This window comes from Callospermophilus lateralis, chromosome 6 (genome assembly GCF_048772815.1).
Source record: "Callospermophilus lateralis isolate mCalLat2 chromosome 6, mCalLat2.hap1, whole genome shotgun sequence".
Classification (NCBI taxonomy): Eukaryota; Metazoa; Chordata; class Mammalia; order Rodentia; family Sciuridae; genus Callospermophilus; species Callospermophilus lateralis.
Genome location: NC_135310.1, coordinates 81,356,162 through 81,376,714, shown reverse-complemented (window position 1 = coordinate 81,376,714; position 20,553 = coordinate 81,356,162). Strand labels below are relative to the sequence as shown.

Here is a 20,553-nt window from a genome sequence, read left to right as displayed (position 1 = left end):
AATGGAAATCCAGTCAAGTTTGATCTTGCTGGGAACACACTGATTCATGGATTAGCCATCAAGGGGGAAAAAGCAGTGGCTGTTCAGATAGACAGGTCAGTGTAGGTTTAGCTAAGGATGCCAGTGCTCAGTCGTAGGGCAAAGGTGAAGGGAAATAGAGCAGGGTTAGATGTAGTTAGAGTTCATTATGTAAAATCCTGTCTTATAATGAGAAAGGACAGTTTATCTGAAAGACAAACAGACAATTTTATAGAAAGATAACCTTTTGACCATTTCCATTAGGCAACTTTTAAGAATGTTTTAAAATGATTGCCAGTACCTTTTTTTACACTTTTAAGTGGTATTTAAATGAATTCAGAATATTAAATTTGTGGCTAATCATAGGATGTAAACCAAGTCGGAGGATAATAAAGCTGTTGGCTAGTTGTATTTAAATAGCAGTTTGGGGCTAACTATGCCTGCCCCCTACCACATGCTACCTGAATTGAGGCTTGAAAGTAGGCTAGAAATGGGCTAAACTAATTTTCAAGAGGAGCAGAAAGAGTGAATGACCAGCAGTAGGTTTTGATGTCACTCCTTCACCTCTCCCATGAAGAGAGACAAGGAGACGTGCTAGCCTCTACTAACAATGGTCAGAGGCTTGGGACCTCACCCCAAGCATACTGAAATGTGTCTATCTGCAGTTGTCCCAGTTACAGTGCTTATGTGAGACTTTGGAGAAGATTGTCTTGGGATCATATATTTTAAGTATATTTGGCAACTTATTTTTGAATTATGAACAACCTATTCCTATAATTATGTTTTACAAATTAGTGATTTGGATACGAGATTTAATTTTGAAAAGTCTTTCTGCTGTTTTCTGTGTGGGTTTTTTTTTTTTTTTTTTTTTTTTTTTGTGTGTGTGTGTGTGTGTGTGTGTATTCTTAAATCCCCAAATGTAAACATGAGAAATGATCTTCAACCAAGGTCTTACAAGAGGTGGTTGGAAAGAGATACTTCAAGGTTTACACATTTAAGTAATTGGTTATCTAGCATTATTATTGTTAGTGTTTCTGACTTTTTCAACACTAAAATGAATATGCAAATAGAGATAATTTGAAGAATGAGAATGGAGAAGAAGGGGCAGCAGTCAGTTTTACCTTTCAAATAAGACTGCAAACCTCTGTTCTATGTACTTTCTCTTTTCTTAAAATAGTTTTCAACTTTAAAAATCACACTGTTGAACATATGTCATTTTGTGCCCTGCTTTATTCTTTAACAAAAATAGTTCCTATGTCCTTATAAACTTATTTTTTATAAGTTCCTTTGGGTGGATTATTATAATTAACCTACTCATTCCCCTATGGTGAGCTATTTAGTTTATTTCCAGTCACTTGAAATGACGGTCCATTACTAACAAGCTGTTCTGAAGTACAGAAAATTGAAAGCTATTTTAGAAAATACATTCTCCTTTTAGCCTATTCCATTCCATTCTCAGTCTTTTATCGTTCAAGACAGGGCCTTGCTAAGTTGCTGAGGCTGGCCTAATATTTGGATCCTCCTGCCTCAGCCTTCTGAGTCACTGGGAATACAGGCATATACCAACACACCCAGCTGGGCTATTCGATCCTTCTTGCCCTCAAAATCTCAGACAGTCAACAGCAATGATTTGTGACATATGGTTACCAATAAGTGGAGTTATTGTTATTAGTTCTAGAATCTGGCTTCAAGATCAAGAAAAAGCCATTTGATGAAATAAAAGAAAGAAAATTTAAAACTAGATGATTATTGTACATATTGATGGCATAACCAGAGTCAAGTTCCTTGTTGTCCAGAGATGCCCAATATCAGAATAAAGTCTGTCTTCCCAAAACATCCATTTGACTTGGTGATTGAGCACATTGTAAAACATATTTTTTACATAGCAAAATAAACACAGTTTATAGGGCAGGATGTCCCGTTTTCATGAACTTTTAAGATTAAGCGAAGCTTCACAGGAATTTCACATTTACAGGGACTGCTTCAGAATTATCTTCCAGTCCTCTAGATCAGGGATCATGCAATCAATAAATATTTTAGGTTTTGAGAGCCACGTAATTTTCTGCATATTTAGGTCTTATTTCATTTTGATTTTTCTCTGGTTGTTTTATTTTGTTTTCCAACCCTTTAAAAAACGTTAACACTATTCAGCGCTCACGACACCTTCTGTAGTTCACCCCTACTCAGCTTGATCCATTCACATTTCCCTCAGGCTCCCAGAGTTCTTCATTGGTCACATTTGAGAAACACTGAATCGGCAGTTTCCCACGTCCTCTCATGGCAGTTAAGTATATCTTCTGACAGTGGAGTAGAATAGAACATAATGAGGGGAAAAAATTTTTACCTTTTCATAGCTTGTCTTCAATAATTATGTGCTAACAGAATTCTATTTTAAGAGTTAGTAGGCTGGGAAAAACCCTGAAGTCCTAAATTTTCATCCTCATCCCCAGGAGGATGCGCTGTACAATATAGATATTATTGAAAAGTTAATGGTGCATCATCCACATGATACTTAGAATAGAGCCCTAAAATCCCCCACACCCCTTTTGTTTTTCACTTCATACATCCAGAGTACCAAATCTCAATAATTCTGACCTATTTCTCTCTCAAAACTCAATTCAGATGTACTTGTTATTACACTGCTAATTAACTAGGACTTTGCTTATTACTCCCCCTCCCCCATTACCAGCAGGTCTAGACTTTTTACTGCTATTGACTTTTATCTCATAAAATTTTCTTGACATCTTTGCCTTCAATTGGTCCCCAAGCTCCTTGTGCCCATTTACCTTCAGCATGTTCTGTGACCTTCTTACCTTAGAACTGGTACTCAAAATGCTAGGAATATGGTACATACTTAACAAAGATCACTCCTTCTGTTTGGTTCTGCTCATGAAGGACCGAGCCTTTGCTGTGTGTGATTTGAAGTCTGTTAGTAAATTGAAAGCTATTTTAGAAAACACATTCTCTGCAGCATTCCATTTTATTAATAAAGGTCAAAGCCAAATTTATCAAAAGCAAATCCAGTGAATACAATGAAATCTTTTTGTTTGGGAAACCACCTCTATTAAAAGGTCATCTATTCTACAGATAGAATTTTCTTAGGAAATCTTTTTTTCTGAAATTGAAAATCTGTACTCTAAGCCCTTCTGTCTAAAAGATCAGTTATCTAATCAAGGAGAATCTTCTCTATCATGTGTTTTACTGTAAATATTTTTATGTGGCATCATCTCAGATGCTAGGAAGGGGAAACTCAAGTAGTGGGGAACAGGTGACAAAAATTCTTTGTCGCTGATTACTGATCAGCTGTATGCCCAGAAGCATGACAGTTGAGTTAGATATTCTTTGCAGTTCTATCTCTTTCATATAACTATAATTTTTATTCTTCTGTCTATAAATGTTTAATCTTCCATTTTCACCTTACCGAGATGTTTGCCTCGATATTCTACAGTGATGAATCCCTGGGACGTGACTTTCATAAAAATGATGACTTGTGCTGTGAATATTGAAAGCTTTCATCCAGACAGTCTGAGGCCACCCCAGGTGCATGTTTAGTAGTACATCTGAACTAACATTCAAACTGCTGGTTTCTTTCTGTTAGCAGTTTTTTTTTTTTCTTAGTCTTATATAATTAAAGATAAGGAATTAAGAGAAAAACAGTTAAAACAATAAGGGCATGTTGATACCAATGTCAGTTCAGAAAGGCTGTTTTCAGAAAGGCAGGAATCGAAAGCAGGCTTCCTTTGCCTTCTTTATAGGTGATCCCTTCCATTTTCCCAAAATGGACCCTCTTCAGTTAAGTCCTGCCTTGTTGTTTTCTAAGTTACTTCCATTCTCTGATTCATTTATTAATGTCTCTATTCCTTGATTTTAAAATTAAGAATGTTTACACTTTTCTTTGATACATGAAGGGAGGTAGCTTCTTTCATTTCTCTCCCATTTTGATCAAATACACATATATACATAGTATTGATATTTATTTCTTCTCTCTTCTGTAATTGTGATAACTATTTACATAAATATCTTATATTGGTGTAATTCTGTAAATACTGCTTCTTACAGACTTGTTCAGTAGTGTGAGCAGCCACAGAGGGTATACAACCTATTCAATCCCGGGCTTAGCGGAGAATGGCACAAACACCAGTATCCAAGGGATTCCCTTCACAGAGTTCAGCAGTTCACTCCTCCAGCACACGCTTCTCTGGAAAGACGTGAAAAGATAGCTTTTCTTTTTCATATTGCTTTTTGTTTGCTTGGACTACCTTCTGAAAAAACACTTTGTTAACTTGGCATTTCTACCTGGTAAGCTTTCTGATTTTTTAAAAACATCTTCATTTGATTTTCATTCTTAATGGATCATGTTGTTGGGTCTAAAGTTCTAGAATTAAAATCATGTTCCCTGAAGAAGCATTACTTCTTATTCTGTATTCATGGTATTGACTGGAAGACTTCATGTCTGCTGGATCAGATTTTTAGAGGTAGATTGTTTGATTTCTGTCTCTGGAAGATTTTAGTGTGTGTGTGTTTGAGTTCTGGAATGTGATTTTTTTTATTTATTCTGCACAGCAATAGCAATTGTTGCAGGTTTCAATCTGGAAATTTATTTCACTTTGGAAAAGTTCTGTTTGTTTGACTTTCCCCTCTCTTCCATTGTCTTTCTTCTTCCCCTGCGGGATTTATTGTTTTGGGGACCTTTGGCCCTTCATACCAGCAGTGCTCTTCATCTGTTTAATAATTTCCTTCTCTTGATCTTGATGCTGTGCATTCTAAGAGGCATTCTCAAGTTTTATTTTCTAGATCACTAGCTTGGTTTTTAGTCCTGTATCATTCTATTATTTAATGTATTTATCAATTTTTTTTAGCAATCAAATTTCATTTCCAGAAGCCCTTTTGTTGCTGTTGTCTTATTATTCCTTTAAAAATATTGGCTTGTTCTTGTTTGTTGGTGTAGTATTTTCTTTAATTGCTCCAAGAACATTAATTAGCAGCATTTTTCGTGGTTTCTTGTGTTCTCTGAGCTATCTCTATGTTCTCCAGCATTACTTCTGGTTTCTGGCCTTTGTCTTTCTTAGAAGCTGGCGAGACTTCTCCCCGGACTTGCACAGGTCTTTTCCCTTTGGTAGGAGGACTAAGACTGTGTATGAGGCTGGGTGGCAACAGAGAAGCAGGATGAACCCCTCCAAAGCTAATGAAAGAGAGCGTTACAAAGGCAGTGGAGGATGCTGTCCTTCCAAGACACACCTCCGTTCCATTACTTTCTGTGCCTGATTTGGAGCCCAGACTGACCACAGACTCAAGAGTTTGCTCAGCAGTTCACAGTCAGTTTTTTCCTGAGAGCACTTCTTGAGAGCTCTGACTACACTATGCAAAAGATTGCCTCTGCCATTATACACACACTTCTTTGTACTTTAGTGTTTGGCCATCACAGTCTCCAGATCATTGTAGTCATTGTCTGAGGCATGCAGTTTCTATGGGAGTTCCTTGGGAAGGATTGCTTTTCTGTTGTTTTGGTTCTGTCACTTAATTGTCATTGAACCATGGTTTCCTTTCCTGTTTACTCTACCAGTCCATTTGTATTTGCGTTATATATTCTAGGCATTTCTTAAAATTGTGTTGCTGGAGGTTGGGAATATAGCTCAGTTGGTAGAGTGCTTGCTTTGCACGCACAAGGCTCTGGGTTCAATCCCTAGCACCACACACACCCACAAAGAAAAGAAAATCGTATTGTTGGATCCCTCCAACTTCAGTGGCACTTGGATAAGAGAATAAATGGATGCATGTGCTGATATGCCATCTTGTACCATTATGGTCACCAATGTTAAACATGAATTAAGAATTTGAAAGCCTCAGCTTTGAGCTTGTGCTTATTTTGATGTTTGGCATAGAAATTGCTGAATGAAGCCTTGTTAGGTAACTACATCTCACCCATTGTACTAGGACTGGAACTGCCAACTACTTTTTCTTTCTACGTCAAGATTTCATAACATAGAGTATATCATTAAAGATCCTTATTCACTAAATCAAGAAATTTGCTCAGAGGCTATCTTTTAGGCCTGAAAAAATTCAAGCAGAAGGAGTCTCTCTCCCCATTTTAAAACAGCAGCAGCAGCCACCGTAGCCACTCTGTTATAGTCTTAAAAAAAAATCTCTTTAAATTTTCTTTTGGGTAGGCCAGATTTCCTTTTGACTCATGTATACTGATTGCTGTCACCATTTCCTTGTTGGCCCCATGTTGTTTTTGTTCCCTGCAGCCTCCTGTTTGCTTGTGTCCCTGGCATGTAGAAATAATATGGTTCTGTCACTTAATTGTCATTGAGCTGTGGGAAGCAATACAGCTTTTCAGAGTGACTGCTGTGGGCTTTCCTAACTGTTCTCTTAGGGAACACTGAAAGGGCAAAGAACTTTAAGATCTTTGTCTCAAATGCTTGCTTAGTTCATAATGGTCTAATTGGGGTGTGCAGATAATGTCCTTATGTGAGCTTGTGGAAGAATGAGACTATTGTTAACTCTACCTGTTGTAGATTTTATCTTGAGCTTCAAAATGTCTCACACATTGGTTTTCACTTGAACCTAAACAAGTATAGGTGAGGGGAGACTCTTCTTTTTTCTTTTCTTTTTCTTTTTTTTTTTTTAAACAGCTCTTCAGCTTGCTTTTTTTCCTTCTTAAAATTATAGCTTTTAAATTAATGTTAACCATAGTGAATAGGAATGCTGAGTTGTGCTATTATCTATACAGTTCAAAATTTTTTATTTTTCTAAGCAATTGGCATTAGAAATAGTTTTTATCCTTTGTCTTAAATGTAATGAAAATACACTGGCTTCTGAAACTGGCTGCTCTGATATTGCATGTGATATGTGTGTATCCTTCTACAAAGTCATTCTTAACTGATCTTTAGATCCTATAGTTACAGAATGTTGATTGTCCTGAAAATTGCAATCTGCAGGCACATATTTACAAACACTTCAGGGGAAGTGCCTTTGTATGAAATTCAGCAAGTCTATTTAGAAACCTTATGTGAGTTTTTAAACTCCAATGCTTTTAACATTTGTAGTAGAAACTCTAATATTTAAAAATATATATCAGCTTGACAAGTGAAACAATTTGATAACAAAGCAGAATTTTTTTTTATTAGAAAGTATTATGGCCCAAGGCCATAATGTAAGAATACTATATTCATATTATAATGTAATAGCAAGTGATATTTAAATTCCTAAGGCTGTGTTCTTCCTAAAGGATTTCACATCATACAATTTAATTCTGAAAGGAGGCATTAACTATTAAGAGGCTTTAGATTTTAAATTATCAATCATCTACTCTTTGCCCTAATATGACAAAGGAAATAATTTAATTTCTTGCACACTTTAGGATTTATCAAAACACTCAAAAGCTTTGAATGTTAGAAAGTTAAATTTTTATGCTATTTAAAAAAAATGGTAAATAATAGAGTAAAAAATAGGATTTACTCAAACTATATTACTAGCATGATATTACCTAATGCATGACACATTGGTCATTTATTAACAAACAACTCATCTGTTCTTTTGACACAGATTGTGTTAGTAACCCAATATATGTCATGTACTAGTCTGTTTGATTTTTAAAAATAATTTTCTATGAATTATTTTGTTTTTAAAGCTAATTATCAAATTTTGTACTTGTTACTTTCATACCTTAAATGAAATTTTCTAAACTCTTCAGTGGATCCAATTCAGTATTCAGGCAAGAAGCTCCCCAGCCTTAGTGATATGGTATTAAATTAAAAGTTCATAAAGTAACAATAAGATTTACAATTTTTATGACAAATACTGTTTAAGAGAAAATTTTCTTTTTATAAATTAGAATTGTCATTTTTAGATTTTTAAATATCTGACTTGCTAGTGATGAAAAATAAGAGCAGTTTAGTGTGGATAAATGGTTTGTTGATCATGTTACATATTTTCTCTATTTGCATATATGTACATATTTTTATGCCGCAGTCCTGCTGCAGCAAAACAACCAGGGGGTGACGAACAACTTGTATAATCGATACAGCAGGAGTATTATACAGAGGTATTTATACATTCCACACAGCTTATGTTAATTTACATAAACTAGATACAGCAGTCAACCAATAAGGAATCTCCACACTTAATGGCTCACTGGCGTTACTTCACAAACCACTCCCTCTGGCATTTTGCCAGGCGCCATCCAGACTTGTTTACAGACTCTAACATTTTTAGACGTTGTTTTTATGTGTATGAAACTTATATGCGAGCTTACCTGATTTCCAGTTTTGTGATTTGGGGAATTGTGATCATTTTGATATTTTAAATATAAACACTGAAACCTGAAGTATAATTATTGTCTCATTTCAACTTGCCTTTTATTCATTTACATGTACAATATTTTCATGTTATTGCTACAGTCTTTGAAAGTAAAATCACACTACATTTATAGAGATTGAGTCATCGTTTTTCATTTTATTACATTGTTAGTTTTACATTGCTGAATTTCACACTGACATCAGAGATTTTTAGTTAAACAGAAGAAAGAGAAGCCTATTAAACTCAAGGGCAGGAACAGAATTTTGATGTCTACTGGCCCTTGATCTTATCTATTCAGTCAAACAGGAGAGGAACAAATTTTCAAATTGATATCCCTAAAAACAAGAATATCTATGCTGGATTTTGCATTTGACTACAACTTATAGTTCACTGAAGAGCAGCTCTACTGGATGCTGCATTATTTCTGAGAAGTCTGGAATTATCTATCAGGTTACCAATAAAATCTGGAGTCCGAGGGCCTCCATAGTATCTGACACAGCTGGGAAGAAAGTCTGAGGAGGTGAAATGATAAAGTCATATAACTCACATGGTACACTGATGGGCATTAAAACCATAGATGCTGATACATGAGCATATACCCCACCCAGTTTCCCAGAAATGGGATTTGTGAAGCAGACAATGGTTAGTGCAGTGGTCTTCTCCTCAACACTGATAAGTTAGGCAGAACCAGACTATATAGGGCCTTTTACACCATATCCAAGATTTTAGTCCACATTATATAAGCAGTGAGATCTCTTGAAGCAAAGGAGTTAAGCTCAGGATAATAAGGTACCAGTTTATGAGAGGTCCTTATTGTGGAGTGGAAGATTATGAATTATCGTTTAGACTTGTTTTGTTTAAGAGTCTATAATAGTTTTTTGCTTATGTGAAACCTGAGCTCAAGGGAGAGTTCAGATCTAGAACATTCAATTAGAATGGATTTCCTAGGAAAAGAATTTAGACCCAAGAGAAGCAAAATAGGTTACAAAGAGGAACAAGCACACTGAATTTATATAGTGGATATCTAAAAGGATAGAATAAATATAGCCCATAATTTAACTCTCTTCCTCCTCTTATCATATCTTACTCTAAGCATTTGGATACAACTCTAAGCAAAAAATTGTTAAAGAGAATGTGTATGGAACAGTATTATTTCTTGAACCTAGATCAGTGAAATGTCACTAAGCTTTTTGAAAATGGCTTTGTGACAAATAATGTAACATTTTTAGTTTATGGAATTTTGCCTACATTATACACCAAACTTGGACTATTTGTGTTATCATTAGAATCATATTTTATCTTAGAAAATTACAAATGTTCTTACAAATTCCATGAAATCTTTTGTATCCAAAGCAACCTTCTACCGCCTCATTATTTTCTTTACTTGAGTGTTTTATAGTATAATTTCTGAAACTTAACATGTTGAAATCCATCCAGCTTTCCCTTAAACCTTTTCTCAAATCTTTTTCCATCAAGTCAGAAAGCTCAGAACCCCTTTATTCTTACTTCTTCCAAATCTTCACATCTGATCCACAACCAAATTTCAATTCTGCTTCTAAAATGTTTCTCTTGCCTGTCTAGGTCACCATATACGTGGCCACCATTCTGCTCCAAGCCGTCAGTGACATCTCTTACCTGAATTACCATGGTGCTCTCTTCAATTTTCTCTCTGGTTTCCTTCTTGCTGCCCCCTCTCTGAGCCATTCTTCGCATAGGTACTTAGGTATTTTCTTAAAGGAAGGCGAATCAGTTTGCTCCCTTGCTTAAAATCCTTACATTATTTCCTTTGGTACCTAAATTAAAACTTTTTTTTTCTGGTTTACAAAGTCCAGCACATGTGGCTCCCAGTCAACCTTGCCCTTTACTGTGCTTTCCCCTGCCCTGGATGACCCTGTCCCAACACGTTCTGTGCTAATTCTACATCTTCATATTTCAACTTAAATGTTGAGCCTTTCTTCTTCTTGGTTTGTCAACACAGTCTTCTCTTTAGGGCTGATCCTAAATGACAGAGCAACCAGTGCAAAGCCTGAAGCTCAGATGACCATGAATTAAAATTACTTAACTTCAAAATCACGAGATTGGTTGATAAAGATTTTGGACAAGAGAATCTGTCCACAGAGCCAAACAGTTCTGTGGGGACAGGTGCATAGAGTACTACATACATGGCATGCCCTGGGTGTGAGGCCATGTGTTATAGTCCCTGTGTTTGCTCCACGTCCTGCCCCTTGGTTGGTTGCTGCAAGGACAATTGGCCAGAACTTGTATTGTTGGATGCCTGTAATCTGCTTAGCAACTGCCTGAGTATATATACATGGTAACTGCACAATAAAATCAGACCTGCTTCCTGCTCAGTCTCCAGAGGTCTTAAATAGCGACTCCGCAGCCACATTCTCCTCTACACTGTTCCATGGACCTCCTCATTGGACGAGAGAGAACCCATGCAATTCTTGCTTAGCAAGAAGGAAACCTCTACTGTACAAGTTGCTGACTCATTTAGATTTCTAGACTAATTTCAAAAGTACTTATAATGTCATTGGCCCAGCTCAGCAGTGGATTCCTTAGGGCTCAGTGAGAGCAGCATCCAGGGGACCCCGTGCCTGGTTTCCTCTTGGGCAGGATGAAAGAAAGAGTGTGAATTTCAGCACTAGTTAAACATGGCCCCAAATCTCAGCTCTCCCACTTGGTGGTCAAACTTGGGCAATATATTGCTTCTCTTGGAGCCAGTCTCCAATCTCATGGACTGTAGTGAAGAATAAATGATGTAATGATTTTAAGGCACCTAGAAAAAAAGGAAGGCCTGCAAACGATTCTAATCATTGTCTACTGACAGTATTTATCCTTAGGAATAATTTACCATTTTAAAAGTGATTTACATCAACTTAGAAACTAGGTAGTATGATACACGTAAACTTTGGAAAGAATTCACACACTGACTAGAATTTCTCCCTGGCTTCTCTTGTGAAAGTAGCAAGAGAAAAATGATTCTGTGTCTGACGCAAAGATAAATGTTAGAGAGAATATAGTTTCTTTTAGTCTTTATTTAATCTTTTTATTCTCTCTGAAGACATAGTCTCAAAGAATGAGGAAAACTTCAAAAGCAGGATAGAAACACTGGCATTGACACATGGAGACCTTTGTGGCTTTATGTTTACCTACTGATTTTTTTTTTTTTTAAGCCCAGATAGCAAAATGTCAAGAGTGAAATTGGGAGGCAGCCTTCCATGTTGAAGCCTGGAGTAAAACCTTAGGTCAGTGTGACTCACACAGACAGGTGTTACTTTGGCACATGAGGTTTTCCTATTTTCGTGAGGTATGTGTCCCTATTTCATTTCTGTTGTCAAACGTTTTACATTTTAATCCTGTCACAGGTTTTGGATTAAAAACTTGTTACATTGATCATCATACTCAAGGAAATTTTTAGACCCTAACAGATTTAATCTAGTAGCTATGTGTCACTCTTTGGCCTGGACAGAGCAATGATACATTTTTTAATTCCATAAAGGATTTGTCAGCTGGAGGTATAATCTCAGCGACTTGGGAGGCTGAGGCTGGAGAATCCAGATTTCAAAGCCAGCCTCGGCAACTCAGCAAAACCCTGTCTCTAAATAAAATGTTAAAAAGGTATGGGGATGTGGCCTAGTGGATCAGAACCCCTGGTTTCCATCCCTGATTTAAAAAAAAAATAATAATTTGTCAGAAGACCAACCATACTGTTTTCTTTTGTTTATTGATTTTACTTTCCTCTTCTTTTTTCTAGGATTATGACAGTTTTTTTGAATCGAAGGAAAGCAACACTGTTTTTTCATTCTTAGGCCTGAAACCACGATTGGCATCAAAGGTAAGGTTTTTTTTTTCTCCTTTTTGCTTTAAAATTCATCTTTCTTGAATTCTTCTTAGGGATAGAGGTTGAAAATGTTAAAGAGATGCACAGATAGTCTCTACTCATAATTATAGACTATCTAGTATTAAGACACACTAAGATGCCTAGGTTTTTCTGTTTCTATTGTCAGTCATTGCAATAAATTAGGACATTGATTTACTTATAATTTAGACCCCATTCTAAGCAGTAGTAGCTGCTTTCTATTTTAAATTGCAATTTTTATCACAGTTCACTCTCTGCATTGGTGGATTCAAACACGGGTCAAGAATATTTGAGCAGAGTGTGCTGGCACAGCCTATAGTCCCAGCAGCTCAGGAGGCTAGTGAGTTCAAAGCCAGCCTCACCAAAAGCAAGGTGCTAAGCAACTCAGTGAGACCCTGTCTCTAAATAAAAATACAAAATAGCCCGTGAGTTCAATCCCTGGTACCCTGACCCCAAAAAGAATATTTGAAAAGAAAACTGTCTCTGCACTGAACATGTACAGTTGTTTCTTCTTGTCATTATTTCCTAAGTAACACAGTATAACACCTGTTTACCTCATGTTAGGTATTATAAGTAATCTAAGGCTGATCTGAAGTATATAGGTAGGTGTGCCTACATTATGTGCAGATATTTTCTCTAAGGAACTTGAGTATCTGCAGATCCAAGGGGGTGGGATCCTAAAATCAATTCCTCACAGATACCTAGGGACAACTGTAATTTAAATTTTTTGTGATAGCACAATCAAGGCCATTTTTGAAAATTCTTTTGCACATTTAGCTTTTTTACATTGAAGGAAGGGTGTTCTATGATAAGTGGTCAGCCTTGGAAAAAATACTGCAATTCCTAAGCCAGTCAAAATATTTTTAAAGCCCCTTTATTAAGTCATATGTCTTTTGGAAAACCTAAAGGACCCAGGTTGTATCATATTTAGACCTAAAAATTATAATTTTTTTCATAACTTAATTAATATGTATTTAATACATTACTTTCAAAATTAAAAAGATATTAAGTCAGATAATATTTTGATTATTTGACTTTTATAATTAGTACTTATTTCTTATTATAAAAATAACCTAGACTCATTTAGAAAATTTGGAAAAATATGAAGAAAGTATAAAGCAGAACATAAAAATCACTATTCACCATAAAAACTAAGCTATTCACATTGACATTTTTGTGTGTTTCCTTGTGATCTTTGTGTGTGTGTATGTATATATATATATATATATATATATATATATATATAGAGAGAGAGAGAGAGAGAGAGAGAGAAGCTGAGGTTTTGACTATATTTACAATAGAGATTGAATTCTAAAGTGTGTGTGTATGTGTGTTTTTCACACAATTGAAATGGAAGTACATTACTGGGAGTTTTATTGTCTATAAGTAATAGGTCTTTTGAGACTACCCAGGATCTCTACGATTTCTGGAACACCTGTGGGAGGAAGGCAGCGACATCAATAATGTAAATTATACACCAGTACCTGCAGTGCATAGCCAATGTGAAATCTTGCTTTGTTTTAACATCCACAAGTCAACAGATGGTTGTGGGTGGTTTCTATGTACGAGTTTTAAGTAGAGGCAAAACCCACACATAAAGTATTTACAGGTTCTTAAAAACTATTTTTATGAAGATGTAACATTTGAATACTTGTTAAAAGTTTAGAGTATTTTTATAACATGTTTCATCCAAACATATTAAACAGTATAGATTTATCTTCAAAGAACTAGAAAAACTGGGGTAGGGAAAATCTAATGAATGTATAAACCCAAGGGATACCATGGTCTATGTAAAAGCCTTTTAAAAAACACTGTGCACTTGCAATCTTTGTTCTCATTTTCCCAAAGATGTAGTTCCTTAGACACTCTGCAGTCTGACTTTTTAATTCTTTAAGCCGTTTAGGCCTGGTGGTGTAACTCAGTGGTAGAGTGCTTGCCTAGCCTGCATGAGGACCTGGGTTCCATGCCCATCACTGGCCCCATGCCCCCAAAGTAGAAAACAAAATTTATTCTGTCTAGAACTTCTTAAGAAATCTATTATCTATAAAATACACATTCTCACATGGCTTGTGGCCACAATGTTAATGTTGGTCTTGGTGCCATTGCAGCTGACTTGATTTGAGTGGACCAAGTTCAAAAGCAGTAAGGGCCTTGGGCAGCCCCACCCATTCAGCCAGCCATCTTCAGTTCCATGAACGAGAACTACCGGGACAGGAGCACTTGGGTTCAGAGCAGATGTCCATAGTGCAGTGTCTGTGTTGCTTGCTCTCACAAACGTTCAGGGGCTTAGAGGTTAAGAGCAGCTTAGACTACATCTTTATATGAGAAAAGGGAAACTATAGGAAAAATTTAGCCTTTTCTCCCCATTTTAGTGACTTATTATTCACGTTGGTAATAATTCATTATATGGTCTGCAGATTAAGGCTTTGACAGCGTGTTCAGATTTGATGTACCAAAAGATGAAACCCCTTTTCTTATCTCCTTTCCTACTCCCGCTGCAGTACGCACACATGAAAGATAAGATAGGAAAGCTATCCAGTAAACATAAGGATGCCGTTAGCATCTATAATTGCTCCACAAATGGGAAAAGAGCATTCATGGGCCCCACAGGCACAGGTGCAGTGTAGATTCCAAGTAAGTGCTCCCAGAAGTAAACGGAGCAGAGGAAGCCTGGAAATCACCAAATGGTGTCTTGCAGGCCACATTAGCTGTGGATATGTTATCTGTCCAGTGCAAAATTTTTGAAAGTCAAAAGTAAATGGGTTGCTAATATTTATTTAATTTTTAAATTTGTTCTTATTTGTTATATGTGATAGTAGAATGTGGAGTATAAATTTTCATCCTTCTGGTTGTACATGATGAAGAATTACATTGGTCGTGTAATCATATAAGTTGCTAATATTTAAAATACAGACTTTTATGCTTTTCTTGAAGTTGGGAGGTATAGAAACTCAAGAAAAGGGAACACTTTCCCCTGTGAGTGGCTGGAGCCAGCAGGGGCTGGCCCACCATGGTACTTATGCAAGCACGAGAAAAGGAGGCCTTCTTGCTAATAATTTTATGTTGAAACTCATCAAGTTTGTTATTTTAATAGACTAAGAAGAGCCTATTATAGAAGTTTTTGCTTCCTGATCTTTGCCATTCAGGGGTGATATTTAGAATACTTAACAGAAGGGAAATGTTGCCAGAGTTGGAAGCTATGGAGGCCTCCTGTGCCAGGTGACAGCTGTTTAGCAGTTGGATCATGGCTGGAGAGGAGTGGAGGGGCACTTGGGTGATTGGAGCAGCGACTATTTACTAGCAGTTATGGCCATACCAATGCTGTTCTTCACATAGGGTCAGCATAAACCAGTACCTCTGCAAGCCCCCTGGGGGAGATAATGCTCACCCATCCATGAGCTAGTAGATCGGTACCTTTAAGAGGAGACTCAGTGGGATGTTGCTTTCTACTTTTTATATTTGGCAGATTGGATGAGTGTGATTTAAATCTGGGCTCTGATCCCGAAACCCAGGATTTGCTCTTAACAATCACTTGGGGGTAATGTATTTCCAACATCTCTGTTCTTGACATTTAAAAAAAAAAATACTGCCAAGAGCAAATTTTCTTGTCAATGTAATGCAGTGCTGTAACTGGTGTTTTTGTTTGTTTGTTTTTAACAGGCAGAACCTTAGTGAGGCAAAGTGGAAGGTGACGGAGATGCATTTTGGAGCACCCATTGGTACTCGGCACACCTGCTTACCTAATGCATCACTGTGACAAAAGCCACATGCACCAGTAACTTTGCTTGCCACGAAAAGGGTGTTTTTGGAAGATGTGGGTATAATGGGGATTGCATGATTGCTTTAAACCAAATCAGGACTGTGGTGGATTTTTTCTTCCCAATTTGCCTGCAGTTGCCTCACTCACCTGAAAGTACTGTCTTCTGTTACGGGTGTGCTTCCTTAATAACTGATAGACAAGTGGGTGGTACCATTAGAGAGAAAATGTTGGGTCTGCCCTAGGATATAGTAGATGCCAGTATTGCATAAACCTACTTCTTTTTAAGCTGCTTGGATTGCATCCTTGAAATTAATCTGCCAGGCTTATTAGAATCTTTGAATAAAAAAGCAAAAAGCAATGCTGATTGACAAAAGGGCATTGAAGATTTTTGCTACAGAATCATAAACATCACTGCTCCAGTGCTTTGTAATAACACCTGTTGAAAATGTCAGATGTTCTATATTCCTTTTTGTAATGGAAACTCTTAACCCTCACAAATCCTCTAAGCTCCTACAGATGTTTCCAGAAATTACTGTTGCAATATTGCATGATCACAACCAAGTTACAGGGATGAAGATAATTACTATTGCAAGGGGAAAGTTTCACCTAAATGCACAAGACTGCTTGAAAGATATATTTTAAGAGGTGCACTAATTAGATAGTCAGTTCATAGGGAAATTGTCTGATTCGTATCTGAAGGCATTTCAGCTTTAGCAATTTATATATACATAAGTGCACATATATTTTTTAAATTCAGCTCCCCAACAGCTGCTTATTCTATTTTGTGAAAGGATTATATTTTTTTGAGAAAGGAAGATCTCAGTTAGATATATTTTGTGGACCCTTGATGATGCATATTAAAAGATACCAATATTGCTATAGAATTAATTTTTTTCTTATGTTACTTTCTTATGTAACATTGTTCTACTATTTTTCTCATCTAGCCACAGTCTCATACTTTTCAGAGTAAAATCGATACACATTCTTACTTCATATATAAGCACAAGTGAGTTTTCAGAGCAACATATATGAGAAGGGGGCTGTCTAAAGAGTAACTCTGAATTGTATTTGGCAAGCAGATCCGCTCCCATTGGAGTCGACGCTGATAAACACTGAATATGTTACTTTATTAGGGCAGAGGTGACTTTTCCATATCCTTATATTTTTTAAGGGTTTTGAATTGCCAAACATGGAACAGCCTTGAATATGATGAACTCTAAGAGGGATGACTAAAATACTCAATTATTCCTAGCATCCTAATACTAGACCTTTTATTATGATACTGAGAAGGATATGTGTAAGAAATTGAAAGAGCAAATGAATTAAAGCATCACATACCCTGTCCCCATACCTTGATAAATGTGAACTATTCTAAAGCACTTTTTGAATGCTGAAGCTGAAATCCCAGCCTGATATTTGCAGTTCAGGACTACAGTCAGACGGAAAGCATGACAGAGATCTTCTTGACTGGAAAATATATGATCTGCAGTTTTCTCTCCAAGGAAAGCTGTTGTCAAATCGTGGGTATTACTGGTTAGTTGATATTAAACAAGATCCAGGTCATATTCCATTTGATATATCCCAGGGACTATCCAGGAATGTTTATTTCTAACTGAATATTATATTTGAGTATGTTAGTATGTGAATCTTCTGCTAAGGCTTATAAATTTTTTTTTTTTTGTTTTTTTGTATGAACCCAGGGGTGCTTTTACCACTCAGCTGCATCTCTCTCTCTCTCTCTCTCTCTCTCTCTCTCTCTTTCTCTCTCTCTCTCTCTCTCTCTCTCTCTCTCTCTCTCTCTCTCTCTCTCCTTATCTATCTCTATCTCTCTCTCTTTATTGTGAGACAAAGTCTTACTAAATTGCTCAGGCAGGCTTCAAACTTTCCATCCTCCTGCCTCTGGAGACACTGGGATTACACCATCCAGTGGTGTAATTTCTTTTTAAGATACAGCAAGTTTTAAAGTTGTCATGTTGTAATTATTCAGTTTACATTTAGTCTGCTCTTACAAGTGAAAACTGAAAACCAACTTAATAAGGTTGAGGCTTTGCAAATTCTAGGATTGTAGTATCAATACCATGATTGCTAACCAGAGAAAGCCACCCAAATTTGTCTGATAACTTTCAAATTAACTATAATATGCTTAGTATGATTATATTAAACATAGTGCTAAACTACTAACAAATACAAACTATCTTACTATGATTTTGGGAGGGGGCTATAAAGAAGTACAAGAGAACACCCTCAGGTGGCAGTGTCCTTGCTAGGATAGACTAGAAGCACAGTGTATGGAATCTACCACAGTATCCAGGCTCCACAGAGTACTGAAGTATTGCCCTCCAGGACCACCCTGTTTACAGAGAATATAGTGTCCTTAATCGTACTCCTACCAGCTGAATTCCAAGCATAAAGTAATGATGTTCTTATTTCCTTTAACTAGCTGCCTTTGATTTTGATAATCCCAGTCTTTAAAACCCAGGAAAGAAGTGGATTTGCAGGCATAGATGTAATAACAAGGATATTTTAAGACAGAATTTTAGTTTCCTATAATAGGTTTCTTAGGTTGCTAAAAATCAAATATGCCATTTTAAAATTATATAAAATATAGAGTACCATCTTGCAAGGTGTATGCAGACCAGAAGAAAATTTACTTGGGGAAATAACTTGTTTTTCCAAATTCTAATGTTTTATTAAAATCAAAGAAGAGAAAAGGAAGGTATTTTGCCCTCAGACTCTAATATATTTGAGATTTTTTCTGTTTTATTCATTAATTCAACACTTACGCATAGATGTTTTGTAGCACATGAATTTAATAATGAAATGAACTTATTTTTATCTTTTTGTTATGGAAAGGTACCAAAGTTTCTTTCTGTTTTGTTTCATTTGTCTGATTTTATTGTGGGACTTTGCTTTTTCCTAGAAATGCTTTTCATTTAACAGCTCTTCTTAAGTGTCGGGATCCACTTCAATCTATATAATTATTGTTTTTTAGATATCAGTTTGTATGTGTTTGTCTCTTAAGGCATTTATATTTATACTCAGCATTAAAGAAAAATGAATTCCAGAAAACAAGTGTTCTAAGACGGAGTTTTGTTTCCTCCCATTTATCACATTTTCTAATTGTAGTTCTGGGTTTGGCTGAATCCTTTCTGTTTAGCTGGGAAGATTTGTTTTTACTCCTCTCCACAAACCTGTGCATAAAAGAACCTGTGCATGAAAGCTGCAGATTTAGTTATAAAAAAAGAAACAATGCAGATATATCATGTGATCATTTGAGGAACCATGCAGGTGGTCCTGCCTGTGTTGGGAGGGGAACACAGAGTCATCTCATACAACGACCAGTGATAGTGACCTAGGACAGAGTTAATCATTCAGCCACTGCCTTGGTTCAGTTCCTTTTGTGGTCTCAAGTGAAGCAATAGTTGATGGATATGGTCCCCTGTTGGTTGCAGAATACAAGGACAGGTTAACCACTACTTATTCTACCAGGGTCCCTTTGAGGCAGCCAGCCACCTCTGAAAGCAGAACAAAACTTTGCTGAAGGCAGTAGCTGAGGTTGCTTTTATCACTAAACTATGTCAGACCTTAGAACACCAGGATAGAGGGAGGGTAGAGGGAGGGATCAAAGGGAACAAGCTGTAAATTTGCAGAAATGTGCTAAATCATGAAACCAAATAAGCAAAATGACCACTGCCTTCCTGTGTCTCAGATCTGCAAAGTTTTCCTACTTCTAGAAATGCATGATTGGCTGTCCTTTCTATCAGCATATATTGAGCCCTTAAAATGCAATGGATCCTGGCCTGGGGATGTGACTCAAGCGGTAGCGCGCTTGCCTGGTATGCGTGCGGCCCGGGTTCGATCCTCAGCACCACATACAAACAAAGATGTTGTGTCCGCCGAGAACTAAAATAAAATAAATATTAAAAAAAAAATGCAATGGATCCTATCTGAGCAGGACAGTAGTCTCCACCCTCAAAGATGAAGCAGAAATAAAAGCAGCAGTTATGTCAAGTGGTAAATGATAGAGTTGAGTAAGTTCTTAGCACTCCAAGCTGTGGTTCATCTGAAAAATTACATGTAATATTTTTCTTTTTTAAAACCATTTCAACTTTCAAAATTTCATACTTATAGTGGAATACACATAGACACCTACATACACATATAATATATATTAAAGATAAAGCATAATAATAAATAAATCCTGTGTGCCTGCCACATACCTTACTGCCTTTTTGTGAAGCACTGTGTGTTGTTCCCCCAACCTATCCTCCTCCTTGTCCAATAAAAGGAGCCCTATCCTGCTTTCATGTTGATCACAGTCTTCCTTTTCTTTATCATTTTGTTTTCATGTATGTATCCTTAAAGAATAATAAATGGAATTAAGCTGGATATGTCTTCTGTCATTTCGTTTTTACATTTATTGCAATGGGAATTTTTACTACTAAATATTGCATTGTATGAAAATATCCCATAGAAATAGAAAAGGAAATGTTGCTATGAACCTTCTTTTGTTTGTGACTTGTGGTGCACATACCTAAGAGTGGACAATATACCTTGAATAGAATTGCTGGGTTGTACAATAAAAACACATCAGCTGTAATTGATAAGGTCA

The 20,553-nt window shown here is 36.5% G+C and overlaps 1 protein-coding gene across 1 annotated transcript in view; it reads left to right on the top strand.

Annotated features, from left to right (window-relative positions):
* Sh3bgrl2 (SH3 domain binding glutamate rich protein like 2) overlaps positions 1-20,261 on the top strand; it is a 75,637-nt gene extending 55,376 nt beyond the window's left edge. Inside the window, exons 3-4 of the mRNA XM_076859985.2 lie at positions 12,077-12,157; positions 15,842-20,261. Of these exons, the coding sequence (XP_076716100.1) occupies positions 12,077-12,157; positions 15,842-15,853 (93 nt within the window). The 3' untranslated portion in view covers positions 15,854-20,261. The remainder of the gene's footprint in view (positions 1-12,076; positions 12,158-15,841) is intronic.
* The last annotated feature ends 292 nt before the right edge of the window (positions 20,262-20,553 follow it).